Source organism: Copidosoma floridanum, unplaced genomic scaffold (genome assembly GCF_036245765.1).
Source record: "Copidosoma floridanum isolate Cflo_tuat_1 unplaced genomic scaffold, Cflo_Japanese_pri ptg000030l, whole genome shotgun sequence".
NCBI lineage: Eukaryota > Metazoa > Arthropoda > Insecta > Hymenoptera > Encyrtidae > Copidosoma > Copidosoma floridanum.
This window is the reverse complement of record NW_028321907.1, coordinates 22126588-22140157: the sequence shown is the minus strand read 5'-3', so window position 1 is coordinate 22140157 and position 13570 is coordinate 22126588. Positions and strand designations below refer to the sequence as shown.

At 40.1% G+C, this 13570-nt stretch overlaps 1 protein-coding gene across 1 annotated transcript; it reads left to right on the top strand.

The window, feature by feature from the left end:
- The first annotated feature begins 869 nt into the window (after positions 1–869).
- LOC149373558 (uncharacterized) lies at positions 870–12559 on the top strand. Its single transcript, XM_089596896.1, has 5 exons — positions 870–922; positions 6226–6468; positions 6792–6955; positions 7383–8375; positions 8982–12559. Exons 1-5 carry the CDS (start codon positions 870–872, stop codon positions 12557–12559), a joined length of 5031 nt encoding a protein of 1676 aa, XP_089453022.1.
- Positions 12560–13570: the final 1011 nt, after the last annotated feature.

Sequence of the window (13570 nt, the reverse complement as noted above, 5' to 3'; positions counted from 1 at the left end):
AAATAAGTGCCCTTGAAAACCATTAAAATGATATGTAACTTGAAATATACATATATAATGACTTTACATAATTTATTCAGTATTTATTTAGTATATTACTATATTTATATAATTATGTGACATTGTAATATAATTCGTTTGTCGAATTCAAAATAAGCGCCCTTAAAAATTATTGATACGTTCTGCAACTCTATTGCATATGTTTATTTTAATACTTCATTTATTTATTAAATAATTCATTTATAACAGTAATTATTAGCACTATTTTAATGCTAAAAAACATCAGGTTTCAAAAAAATTGGTTGGTATTTTACGCATCAAATGCATAAAATACTTATGTTTAATGCATAATAACGCGCCTTATTCGATTTAATCTACAAAACTCTTTTTATGTAATTAAATTTTTTGTTTTTTTAAATTTATTATTTAGAAAAAAATTTTTTTTTAGGAGGAAGAGACTTCTAGTAAGCGACTTCCGTGTATGGAAATCTGTCGTTTTTAAAATTCTAGCCTTCCAAGCACGCGACATAAAGAACCTCGTTATTTATGAACAATCAAATAAATAATTCATCATTAATGAAATTCAGCGAATGCATATGAAAATGAAATATTATAGTTACGAACCACACGATAAGTACATGAAACCGAATTTCTATAGTCGGCAGCGCTTGTGGCAGAGTGGGTAAGGTACTCAACTCACATACAGAAGGTTGGGGGTATAAATCTCTCTGTTGGAAAGTATTTTTTTTTTTTTTTTTTTTTCTAAGAATTGAAAAAGAAAAAAACTTCAAATCAAATAAAAATTATTGTGGAAAAATAAAATTAAAATTCGTTTAAAAATTAATTGCTTGAGAGTGTGTAGAGGGGGAATGGTGGGCGACGGTATGGAGGAGAGTAGTCCAGGACGGTTAGAAGATATATGGTGAGGTGAGGGGAAGTGTGTAGGGGACCAACGGCGAGGGCGACCGGGTAAGGGGGGGAAATACAATGATTAGGAGGAAGAGACTTCTGGTAAGCAACTTCCGTTTCATAAAATCTCTCGTTTTTAAAATTCTAGCCACCCCCCCCTCCCAGTATGCGGCATAAAGAACGACGTTCTAATAAATCTATCCATTTCTGAATAGTACGTTTCCACGTATTCTTTATTATAATCAAGTGTTTTCTCAAGTTTTAGTAATCTATCAAGTGCATTGAGTTTACTGTTAGGTAAAGACTTATTTGCCGACTTCTACAAAAGACCTGTTTCCCCTATGTGGTTAATATGTCGATAAGTACCTTTAAAAATTTCGAGCGTTTGCTTATTAGTATCATTTGAATCTTTTTCCTCTAGATCGAGAAAATCAGTTTCAAAGTAGCTCCTTATCAAATTTTCTAAATTATTATCCTTGGAATAAGACCGTTCACATTTTTTTAAAAAGTTACTAGTAACGTTTACATGTCGCACTTGTTCTGGGCTTAGATGACGGTAAATCGACCATTGAAATTCGCTGTGTCCAGTATTCTGAAACAGCGCCACCTGCACGGCAAGAAGGAGGCACTGCTGGATAACACGATTACATAGCCTGTTATGGGCTGCAAACTTTGTTGATTGTTTTTTGTAGTTTCAATGCATTTTTAATACTTAAAGTATAGATTTTTAGTATTAAGAATTTGTATTAAACAGAAAACAATTATTATATTATAGTTAAAAAAAAAAAAATACATAATGTAACAAAAAATTGTTTTCTATTCAATACAAATTCTTAGTACTGAAAATCTATACTTTAAGTATCAAAAATGCATTGAAACTACAAAAAACAATTAACAAAGTTCGCAGCCCATAACAGGCTATGTAATCGTGTTATCCAGCATCGCCTCCTTTTTGCCGTGCAAGTGGCGCTGTTTCAGATTACTGCAAATAGTGAATAAACTTCGTGAAATATATAAATTAACACAAAATTCAAAGAATTGTCGAATAAGAATTCAATTACAATAATTCTGTTTTATTATCATAACAGGAGCTTCGCTGTCAGATTTGACGTAAACAAGTCGCTTTTTAGTGAGAAAATACCTGGTTTTCTTTTTATTTCCAAATTTACTTTTTCACTTGATGATACGGTCGCAATATTACTCCCTGAAATTGTTTATACTACATCAATTTTCGAATCTTTCAACTTTAATTTGGTCACAATTTTAGATTCAATTATAGTCGTCTGAGATCAGTTTTCTATCAAGGCTAAATTTCGCTTTGATTTTTTTTCCCTTTTATTATGATTAAAATTATTTTCAAAATTGTTCCTGTTTTAAGTCAACTAGATGCATCAATTGATTGAAAGGCATCTACCTTATAATTTTCAGTTTCCAAAGATTTATTAGTGTAGATGAGAAAATTTTTATTCTTTGTTCTTTGGAACGAAATGTAATAAAAAATAATGATTGTAACCGAATTGTTTGCATCGAAGTATGTCTTAACATTCGCAATTTAAATGACTAGGATTAAGACAGCCGTAGCATAATTGGTTAGATTTTTTAAACTTTCGGCACTGTGGCATTAGATTTTTTTTTTTAACTATGGCACTTTTTGATAAAATATTTTTCTTTCACAATATGTAAAATTTTCCACTGAAACTGCATTATTTTTGCATTTTTTAAAATTTGTGTTGCTAAAGCTTACAGTTAAAATCGAAACTTATTCAGAATCGGAGTGCCTACTACTCTTTTCCCCTCAATCTAAGTCTGTCTCGTTTTAATGAAAATTAATCACGCCCGTTTTTACAAACATTTCCGCTTCTGTAAATACAAATTCAGCAATTTTTTCTAACTAACTTTTTTCTGAATTCTCTTTTATCGCAAATCGAACATAATCGTGTACCATTGCACGAGATAATTTTCGTAGTATTTTTTTCGTGAGATCTGGACTATGTAAACGGTCACGGTGTTTCTTAAGTTAGTAGAAAATTTAGTCAATAAAATCTTATTTGACTCTATTTCTGGTAAATTCTTATTTTCTTTTACATTTTTTAAATAATTAATTTTTTGTTTCGAAATCTCATTTCTACAGTTTTTATGATTTTTTGAGCGTTTCCTGATGCAAATAAAATTTTAGCTGCATTGTAGGCCTTACCAGAAAAAGTTCGAAATAATCGCGTTACATTTTCTTTGTCAGAGTAACCTTCTTAATTAGTTAAAGATTTAAATACTTGTTTAAATTGTTCCCAATCAAGATGATCCCCCGAGTACTTTAGTAAATATTTGGCTAAAGTCATTTTATTTATAAATTTAGTGCTTTCACCATTGATTAGTAAATTTCTGTTACTTGCTACTAAGGTTCTCTCCGTTACATTCACCAACCTAGTCACGAAATCGTCTCTTAATTGAGAGTTTGAATTACAATTTTGACGACGTGGCGTGCAAGCACGTGCATATGCTGTTCTAAACTAAAGAGCTTGTGGTAGCTCGATGACTGCTTCTACTGGTAGATTACATGGCACATTAGTACACAAGAACGTGCAGCCACTATCCTGAACTCAGGACCTTGTGGTGGCTTGATGACAACCTCTGCCAGTGGACGACGTAGTGCGCGAGAATGCGCAGCCGCAGCTCTAAACACAGGAGCTTTTGGTGGCTCAACAACCACCTCTGCTGGTAAACTTTCAGGATAAATATTTTATCTGTTAATTATACGTCTTTACGCTTAAATCAACCAAATTGATCTTATCAATCTCGCATTTTGTTTTTACCAAATGAAACAAAATTCCAGTTTTCATGGCAACTGATAGCAGTCCAACGACAAACGCCTCTATAGCCTATCCGTCCGTGATAAGTCCTCTACTCTTTCGCCCTGTGCCTTATAAAACAAAAGAATGTGCCACCTCGTAACGCTTATTTTTGAACGCCCTGTACGCGGCTTAGGGTGAGATTACATGGAGTCTGGCAGTCTGCAGACTGGCAGAATCGCGCTAAGTTTAAAATATGTATCAATATTAATATTTAAAACCTGTTACGTAAGCAAAGAAATAATTATCGTAATACATTTGCATTTCTGTATGAACTAATATTTATGAAAAAAAAGGCGACGAAAAACGATTTGTCACAGTTGCATATTGTAATACATACCAGGTTACATCACTGACCCTACTGACCGACTGTGCGATGTTAACATAAATCTTTAAAAAAAGTTATAAAATAACATTTGACACGTTTTATTGTAAATAAAATTGATTGTAACTAAGTCTTTATTCTGTTATGACAATAATTACAATTTTTTCTTTATTTTACTAAATTATTCTGAGATGTTATGATTAAAGCATAATTTAAACTTAGCGCGATTCTGCCAGTCTGCAGACTGCCAGACTCCATGTAATCTCACCCTTACGCAGAGTTTCAATAAAACCTCTGCGGTGAGGCATTCATTGGCAGCCGCGAAGCAATGGAACATCAATAAATTAAATCAGTATTCTAAAAGAAAATGACTGCGAGATTTAACCGGAACAAAGAAGTTTCAAAAATTTTTTCTACGTCACTTTGGTGCATGTTTCTGTCTCATTTTCCCAGACATATGTTTATTATATTAATAGAAGTTACTGAATTCTCAGCTGATCGGATGAAAGCACAGAAAAGTATACAACACTTACCTTACTATCCAAGTATAAATATTAATATGTAGTTTCAAGTTGTGACGTACGTACATACGACTGTACAGACAAAACGTCTACCTCCCTCTCTTTGCGTCTTGTAGGAAATAAATGTATAAAATTAAAATTTTGAATAATAAGAAATAAGTAAGAAATAACATTCTTTACAATAGTGTACACGGTAAAAAGTTAACAAACATGAACTACTTTACGAGTCGTACTCATATTTATTCAGCTAATTCTTGTGTATTATTAACTTTCATTATGTATACTATTACATAGAATGTTAATTTTTTTTCTCATTCCCTATCATTCAAAATTTTGATTTTATACACTTATAGTAAGTGCTGTGTAACTTTACAAGTGCTACAATTCATGTATGCTTCTTATACTATTAAGCATTGCTTACGTACTATGTTATGTATAATATTATAGCTTCAAAAGAGGGCCTCATAATTTCTTAGATATTCAAATAATCACATTGTATAATACGTATTAATGTTACTATGGTCTTTTATTTACATTAATTTGTTATTAACGTTACTGTTAAAAAATATTTTTAGATGGCAAGTGCCCAACACGAGAAACGTGGACCACAATGTTGAGATCAAATAAGATGCATGTCATTGGCAAAAAACTCCTATTAAATAATGTTTGTCAAAAATTGCTTGAAGGCCACTACACATCCTTTAGTGATATCACTACAAAGTAAGGGAAAGAATTCTAATAGTATCACATTTCATCTGCATCAGTACTGGCAATTAATATTATACCTCTTATATAATATCAGATACCAATATAACTGTTAGAATATGAGTAAATTTATATTAAATAGGTAACTAGTGACATCTATTGTACGGCATTTGAGAGCACGGACCTTATAAAAGCGCCTTGCTCAGTGGACGTAAAGAAATTCAGTGGCCGTACATTTGTCGCTTTACGTCTCACTAAGCGGACGTAAACAACAAACTATACGTCGGGGATGACGAAATATAAATTTAAGGAGGCCTGTTAGAATATGAGTAAATATATATTAACTATGTAACTAGCAACAGTTTTTATGCCGTATAAACACTATGAATGCAATATAATATGTATATTATGTACTTTGTACACTGATACAGGGTAGGCAGACAGAACATGTTTGTTGCCACGCACGCACGCTCTCGTAGAGTCTCTGGGTACAATGAGAGAGGAGATCTTTCAATTTTGAATAATCTTTATTTGCGTTGTTCAATATAATAATTGAAGTGTTAACAAGTGTAATATTATTGATATACTACCTGTTTCGTGTTCAACGAAACAACACGGCTAGGCTGATGTTCGAAATAAAAGCGAGCGGTGGTGGCCGCTCAGATGTCATTGGAACACGCAGTCGTCACCTTGGCAACGGAAAAAAATCGGCAGCTAGCATTGTAGTTCAGGACAGTAAAAAAAGTGGTTTTCTCTCTCTCTCCATTCTCTGCAATCTTCGGATGCGCACGCTCGCTAGTTGTTCCCCAAGAATCGGGCAACATTTTTTTCGCTCCTTGCCGTGTTTAATACGGTGGAAAGGCTACAGAAGTCGGCGCCGCTATTCGATTTCTCCTCGACACTACGCGTTTCATCTCAGTTGCCAGGAAAGGCGAGGCGCGATATTGACAGCGCAAGAGACGAGACAAGACCACCGGGAAGTTGGCTTTCAAGAATTCAAGGAGTTTGACGCCTCAGGGTTCGCAAGTCCTAATTCATATGCAAAGGGTGGCCACCCGGGTTGGGATCACAGTTCAGCTGTGCATTCAGGTAGGATCCTCCTAGTTCAAGCGCAGTCTCTTGTCGTCAGGCAAGGGCATGAGACTGCGCCTACAATGCACGAGTATTTTTGCACGAGTTCTTTTCACACGAGTTTATTTACCCTTTGCACGAGTTTTGCCTAGCATGCTAGCGTCTTTTTTTCTTTCTCTCTTTCATTTTCCTGGTCTTTCTCACTCACCTTTTTTTTTACACAGACAACTTCGAGCTGCTTTAATTAGTTATTTTTTTTATTTTTCCATTTTGTAAATGTGTTGTAAAACTATTGTAAAATCAATGTTTGATTAAATATCTTAACCCCAGAACCATGCGGACTTGCGGTTAATTTGTATGCTTTAAGAGTAAGTCAGACGTAGCCTCATAAAAAATTAATTTAAAATTATCCAGGTTCTCTGAGAAAACGGGAAGCTGCGACTCGGCGAAAACATTGGTGCCTCCTGTGAGGTTTGTGGACCTGCTGCTGCTGCGGTTGACTGCATCTATCGCTGCTATCAGGGCCTCATCGCCGCCAATTTGTTCACGTGTTGTCTATAGTGTGGAGCAATTTGACAGTATTTCTCCGTCGCAGGGTCATGCAAAACGCATCTGCCAGTTTTATTTAATTGATTGATTTGTGCTTACTTTTAGATTCATGCTGTTTGTTAAAATTTTGTTAACATCTTGGTAACGCATTTTCCAGATTTGTAACCGTCAGCACCCGAGTCAGACATCATCGCTCCCATCGCTGGCCTCACGTTCTTCCAGCAGCCGGTAGGGGCGGCGGCCGTCTCGGGATTTTTCAAGGTCATTTTTTGCTTATACATTCAAAGCAGTGTTGTAGCTCAGGCTTATTGCTGAGGGTTGTTGACGCGCTCGGGCTTGCCAGTTTCGCCGCTTACAGGAGTTTGAGCCTATTTTCTGACGCATTTAAATAGGCCGGTGTTATACAGCTGCCGCGTGGGTAAAGGGTTCTAATTCCTTGGTTTGTTTTATTTTTAGGATTTAAAATGTCGCTTGAGAGCCGTTTGGAAAGGGCTAAAACGATCGTTGCAGTAAAGGAAAAGTTATTAAAAGAGCATATCGCTGAAATAAACGATCTTTTATCGGCGGAGGTTGTTAATCAGCCTCAGGTACGCGTTCGATATCAGGATATAAGTGCTTCGTTTGGGAAATACGAAGAGGCTCGCGAAATAGTGCTTTCTATTTCAAAAGATCCGGCGATCGCTGATAATAGCACCGAGGTTCGTACGGCATATTACACCGTGGCTGGGAAGGTCGGGGAACTTATTAATCCAAGGCTGAATGATTCGGGCTTAACGTTTAATCCGTCTGGTAATTCAACGTTTGCCGAGAGGCCTAAGCAATCCAAGCTGCCGACCGCGAACATTCCTCTATTTGATGGGAACCATCATGAATGGCTGTCCTTCAAAGATTGGTTTATGAATGTCGTGCACATTCGTAACGACATCGATGAGGTGACTAAGTTTATTTATTTGCGGAATGCTCTGTCGGGGGAAGCTCTGCGCAAAGTTGAGATTTTCAGCCTCAGCGCCCATAATTATGCTGAAGCATGGGGAAGTTTGATTCAGGCCTACGAGCACAAGCGGATACTGATTTCTAAGCACTTAAACGCGATATTTGACTTTGAACCGTTGCAAATCGCTTCATCAAGGGGGTTATCCGGCTTGATCGATGAACTCAAGCAGCATTTAACCATGCTTGGCTCTTTGGGGGTCAAGCCTGATGACCATACCATAGTTTGTATGATGGAGCGTAAGCTGCCGTTAAATATACGCGAGAAATGGGAGGAGAATCTGCAGTTGGACGAGGTCCCGACGCTGAAAAGATTTATTGATTTCATCGATCGGTCGGTTTTCCGGCTTTGTACTTCCGAGCAGACTTTAGGACAGGATGGCAGGTTGCAGGGTGCAAAGCGGTCGTCTGACACGTCGTGTCCGGTCAAGGCAAAAAAGACAAATAACGGCAATGCACGTGCGTTTATAACATCAACGGAGGCTAATCCTCCGCTTCCACCATGCCCTTTCTGCAGCAGTAATCATGCGATTTATACATGCCAAAAATTTAAGGCGTTAAATGTGAATGATCGGAAAGCTTTTGTTCGGTCTAAAGCTCTTTGTCTTAATTGCTTACGCGCTCACGAAGGCAAATGCTCGCTCGGCCATTGTCGGTTATGTAATTATCGCCATAATACACTGCTGCATGTTGAGGTTAGTACGCGAAATTCGTCAAAAAATAGTGAGGGTCGCGCTGGGAATAGTTCTGGCGACTCGTCGGCATGACTAGTGCAAAAAGTATTTAACGCGCTTTCGCATCACGTGCACTCGCAGCTTATGATGAGCGCTATTATTTTCATAAAAAGCAGACATGGTAAGCTCATTCAGGCTCGGGTTTTGCTTGATACATGTTCAACCGCACATTTTATCACAGCTGATTTAAGCCGCAGATTGCAGTTACTGATTAGGAAATGCTCTGTTTCGGTAAGTGCGATGAACGGTATGCAAACCTTGTCTGAAGGGACTATCGATATAGTAGTGAGATCGCGATTCAAAGATTTTGAAAAATCCCTGACTGCGTTAGTGGTGCCACAAATTTGCGACGCGAATCCGAGCGAGGTTTTCCAACGCGAGTCGGTTGAGATTCCGCGAAACTTGCCTTTAGCGGACCCACGGTTTCACATACCAAGGCCGGTGGACTTGCTTATGGGCTCAGGGGCAACGTTGTCGCTTTTATCAGTCGGGCAGATCAATTTGTCGCGAGGAAATTGTGATTTGTACTTACAGAAAACGCAATTGGGGTGGATTATCGCGGGGGGGCACGACGATGCACGTGGTAATTCAGTTTCATGTAACTTGCTCGAATTGAACGAAAGATTAACGCGATTCTGGGAGATCGAGGATTGCGGAGGAGCGTCGATACGCGAGCAAGAGGACAAGGAATGCGAAGCGCATTATGTTAAAAATACTACGCGCAATAAGGAGGGCAGGTATATCGTTCGATTGCCGTTCCGGACTCCGGTGGTCAATTTGGGGAACTCGCGTAGTCAGGCGGCGCGTAGGTTTCAGTCGCTGCAAAGAAGCTTCCAGGCTAATCCTCAGCGGTACCGAGATTATTCAAGCGTAATAGAGGACCATGTCGCGAGGGGCTACGTATCTCGAGCGCAGGACGATTCGTCGGAAGGGTATTTTCTGCCTCACCACGCGGTGATTAAGTCGTCTAGCCAAACGACAAAGCTTCGCGTGGTTTTTGACGCTTCGGCAAAAACAGACACCGGTAATTCATTAAATAGCTCATTAATGACCGGGCCAACGATTCAACCAAAGTTATTCGATCACTTGCTTCGCTTTCGCAGTTACCGGTACGCTCTTATAGCTGATATTGAAAAGATGTATCTGCAGATTCTCATGCATCCTGCTGATCGGAAGTATCAAAAGTTCTTCTGGTTTTTTAATAATAAAACCGAGATTTTTCAGTTGAATACCGTGACTTTCGGGGTATCAGCCGCGGCCTTCTTAGCAATTCGCACACTGCAACAGCTAGCCAAGGACGAAAAAGAGCGATTTCCTCTTGCTAGTGCTATCGTAGATCGGGACTTTTATGTGGATGATTTTCTGACAGGCAGCAATTCGCTCGAAGAATTGGCTCAAATTCGGTCCGAAATTACAAAGCTGCTAGCTAGCGGGGGGTTTAATATTCGTCAATGGGCCTCGAACTGTGATTCAATGAATGAAAGTAGCATGAACCATACTTTCGAGTCAGCAGAGCAAGAAAGCAAGCAGGTCCTTCGAAAAACGTTGGGTATAGCGTGGAATTCAAGGGCGGACAGCTTTAATTTTACGGTTAAGCCCATCGAGTTGGCAAGTAAGGTTACCAAGAGGTTTATCCTATCGGAGATCGCTAAGATTTTTGATCCGCTCGGGTTTTTAGGTCCGGTAATTTTATCGCTTAAAGTTCTAATCCAGGAATGCTGGAAAGCTAAAGTAGGATGGGACGAGACGGTTCCTCAAGCGCTTCACTCCGCATGGAGGTCTTTTGCCGAACAGTCAGGATTAATCAGGAACTTATCAATACCACGGGTTTTGCTTTTGCTAAACGCGGTCACGACTGAGGTGCACGGGTTTTGCGATGCTAGCAAGCGCGGGTACGGCGCCTGCTTGTACATTAGGACGATAGACAAGGAAGGAAAGATTTTGGTACGGCTAGCTTGTGCTAAATCTCGCGTTGCCCCGGTCAAAGAGGTTACTATTCCGCGGCTTGAGTTATGCGGGGCGGTAGTTCTCGTTCGTCTATTTAATGAGGCCAAGCGCTGTTTTAATTTTCCTATCAATCGCGTCGTATTTTGGTCAGACTCCGACATCGTTTTGCAGTGGATAAAAAAGAATCCTCAAGCTCTGACTGTATTCGAAGGGAATCGCGTCGCAGAAATCCAGAGATTGTCAAAAGATTGCGAGTGGCGGCATGTAAGAGGCAAAGATAACATGGCAGATGTGCTGTCTCGTGGGCAATCGGCTGCCGAGTTTATGCAAAATAAGACATGGTTCGAAGGGCATCCATGGATTCGGCAGCCGAGTGCCACATGGCGTGAGTCTAGATTGGATATGAGCATTGATCTGCCTGGGATGCGTAAGAATGTTTGCTTGCTCAACATAGTAGATCTAGAGCCGTTTTACAGAAAACTATCGTCTTTTTCGTCAATAGTTGCTACGGGAGTTTACTGCATGCGCTTGTTCAAACGATTTCGGACAGCGGAGAAGCTAAAGACTTTTACTATCGCACCCGAAGAGCGTGTTGAGGTCGAACGGCGGCTGCTGCGTGCCATACAGATCGAGCGGTTTTCTACTGAGTATAAGCTGCTAAAAGACGGGAAGGGTTTAAATAATACTAGGTTGGCCGCTTTTTCCCCTTTCGTCGATGAGCACGGGCTTATTAGGGTAGGAGGTCGGTTGAAAAATGCACAAATTCCTTACGCGCAGAAGCACCCGATTTTGTTACCGTCGCGGCACTACATTACCGATCTTTTGATACGTGAGGCCCACAGTAGACTACTGCACGCCGGGATTCAAAGCACGTTGTATCAACTTAGGCTTAGGTATTGGATATTAGATGGCAAAAACCAGGTCAGGAAAATTGTAAGGAGCTGTACTACATGTATTCGCCATCGTCCAGTAACGGTGCAGTGTAAGATGGGTGATTTGCCCAAGGCGCGTGTGGCACAGGCCGAGATTTATAGCCGGGTGGGGGTAGATTTTTTGGGACCGATTTCGATGAAGGAAAAGAAGGATAGAAATCGGGTGGTGCTTAAGGCTTACGGTTGCATTTTCATTTGCATGGTCACAAAGGCAGTGCATGTTGAAATCGCGTCCGATCTCTCTACTGATGCGTTCTTAGCTGCTTTCCGAAGGTTCGTTAGCCGCCGAGGACGGCCGTCACAAGTCTATTCCGATAACGGCACGAATTTCGTAGGCGCGAATAATAAGCTACGCGAATTGTTCAAGGTGCATAGCACAAAGAAACATCAGAGTCAAGTTTCTGATTACGCGTCAGCTGAGGGTATAAAGTGGCATTTTAATCCGCCTTTGGCTCCTCATTTCGGCGGGCTGTGGGAAGCTTCGGTCAAGTCATTTAAACACCACTTTGAGCGCGTTACAGGGGGGAAATTACTTACTTTCGAGCAGTTAGATACGCTTGCGAAAGAGATAGAGGCCATTTTAAATTCCCGTCCAATTTGCACGGTTTCTAACGATCCAAACGATCGCATCTCATTAACACCGGCTCATTTTATAATCGGACGACCAATAACAATGGTTCCTGAGCACGATTACACCTCTGTTGCAGAAAATCGGCTCGAGGTATGGAATTTCGTCACAAGAGCGCGGCAACATTTTTGGAAACGGTGGCATGTCGAATACCTCAATGAACTCCAGAGGCGACAGAAGTGGCTAAAGAGCACCGGTTCAATAAAGGTCGGCTCGATCGTCATTATTATTGACAAAAAACAACCGTGTTGCGAGTGGTTGCTTGGAAAGGTCGTGGAGGTCAGCCCTGGGAGCGATGGCGTCGTGCGCGTGGCCAAGGTCAAAACTTCACAAGGAGACTACCTCCGAAGCGTTACCAAGCTGTGCCCCTTGCCTAATATTGAGAATCACGATAATTTGTAAAACATGAGTTCACCCAATTACACAACCCATCACTCATGCTACTCTCGTACTTTGCATCTTTGCTCTCACTTTCGCAACGGGGGGAGCATGTTTCGTGTTCAACGAAACAACACGGCTAGGCTGATGTTCGAAATAAAAGCGAGCGGTGGTGGCCGCTCAGATGTCATTGGAACACGCAGTCGTCACCTTGGCAACGGAAAAAAATCGGCAGCTAGCATTGTAGTTCAGGACAGTAAAAAAAGTGGTTTTCTCTCTCTCTCCATTCTCTGCAATCTTCGGATGCGCACGCTCGCTAGTTGTTCCCCAAGAATCGGGCAACATTTTTTTCGCTCCTTGCCGTGTTTAATACGGTGGAAAGGCTACAGAAGTCGGCGCCGCTATTCGATTTCTCCTCGACACTACGCGTTTCATCTCAGTTGCCAGGAAAGGCGAGGCGCGATATTGACAGCGCAAGAGACGAGACAAGACCACCGGGAAGTTGGCTTTCAAGAATTCAAGGAGTTTGACGCCTCAGGGTTCGCAAGTCCTAATTCATATGCAAAGGGTGGCCACCCGGGTTGGGATCACAGTTCAGCTGTGCATTCAGGTAGGATCCTCCTAGTTCAAGCGCAGTCTCTTGTCGTCAGGCAAGGGCATGAGACTGCGCCTACAATGCACGAGTATTTTTGCACGAGTTCTTTTCACACGAGTTTATTTACCCTTTGCACGAGTTTTGCCTAGCATGCTAGCGTCTTTTTTTCTTTCTCTCTTTCATTTTCCTGGTCTTTCTCACTCACCTTTTTTTTTACACAGACAACTTCGAGCTGCTTTAATTAGTTATTTTTTTTATTTTTCCATTTTGTAAATGTGTTGTAAAACTATTGTAAAATCAATGTTTGATTAAATATCTTAACCCCAGAACCATGCGGACTTGCGGTTAATTTGTATGCTTTAAGAGTAAGTCAGACGTAGCCTCATAAAAAATTAATTTAAAATTATCCAGGTTCTCTGAGAAAACGGGAAGCTGCGACT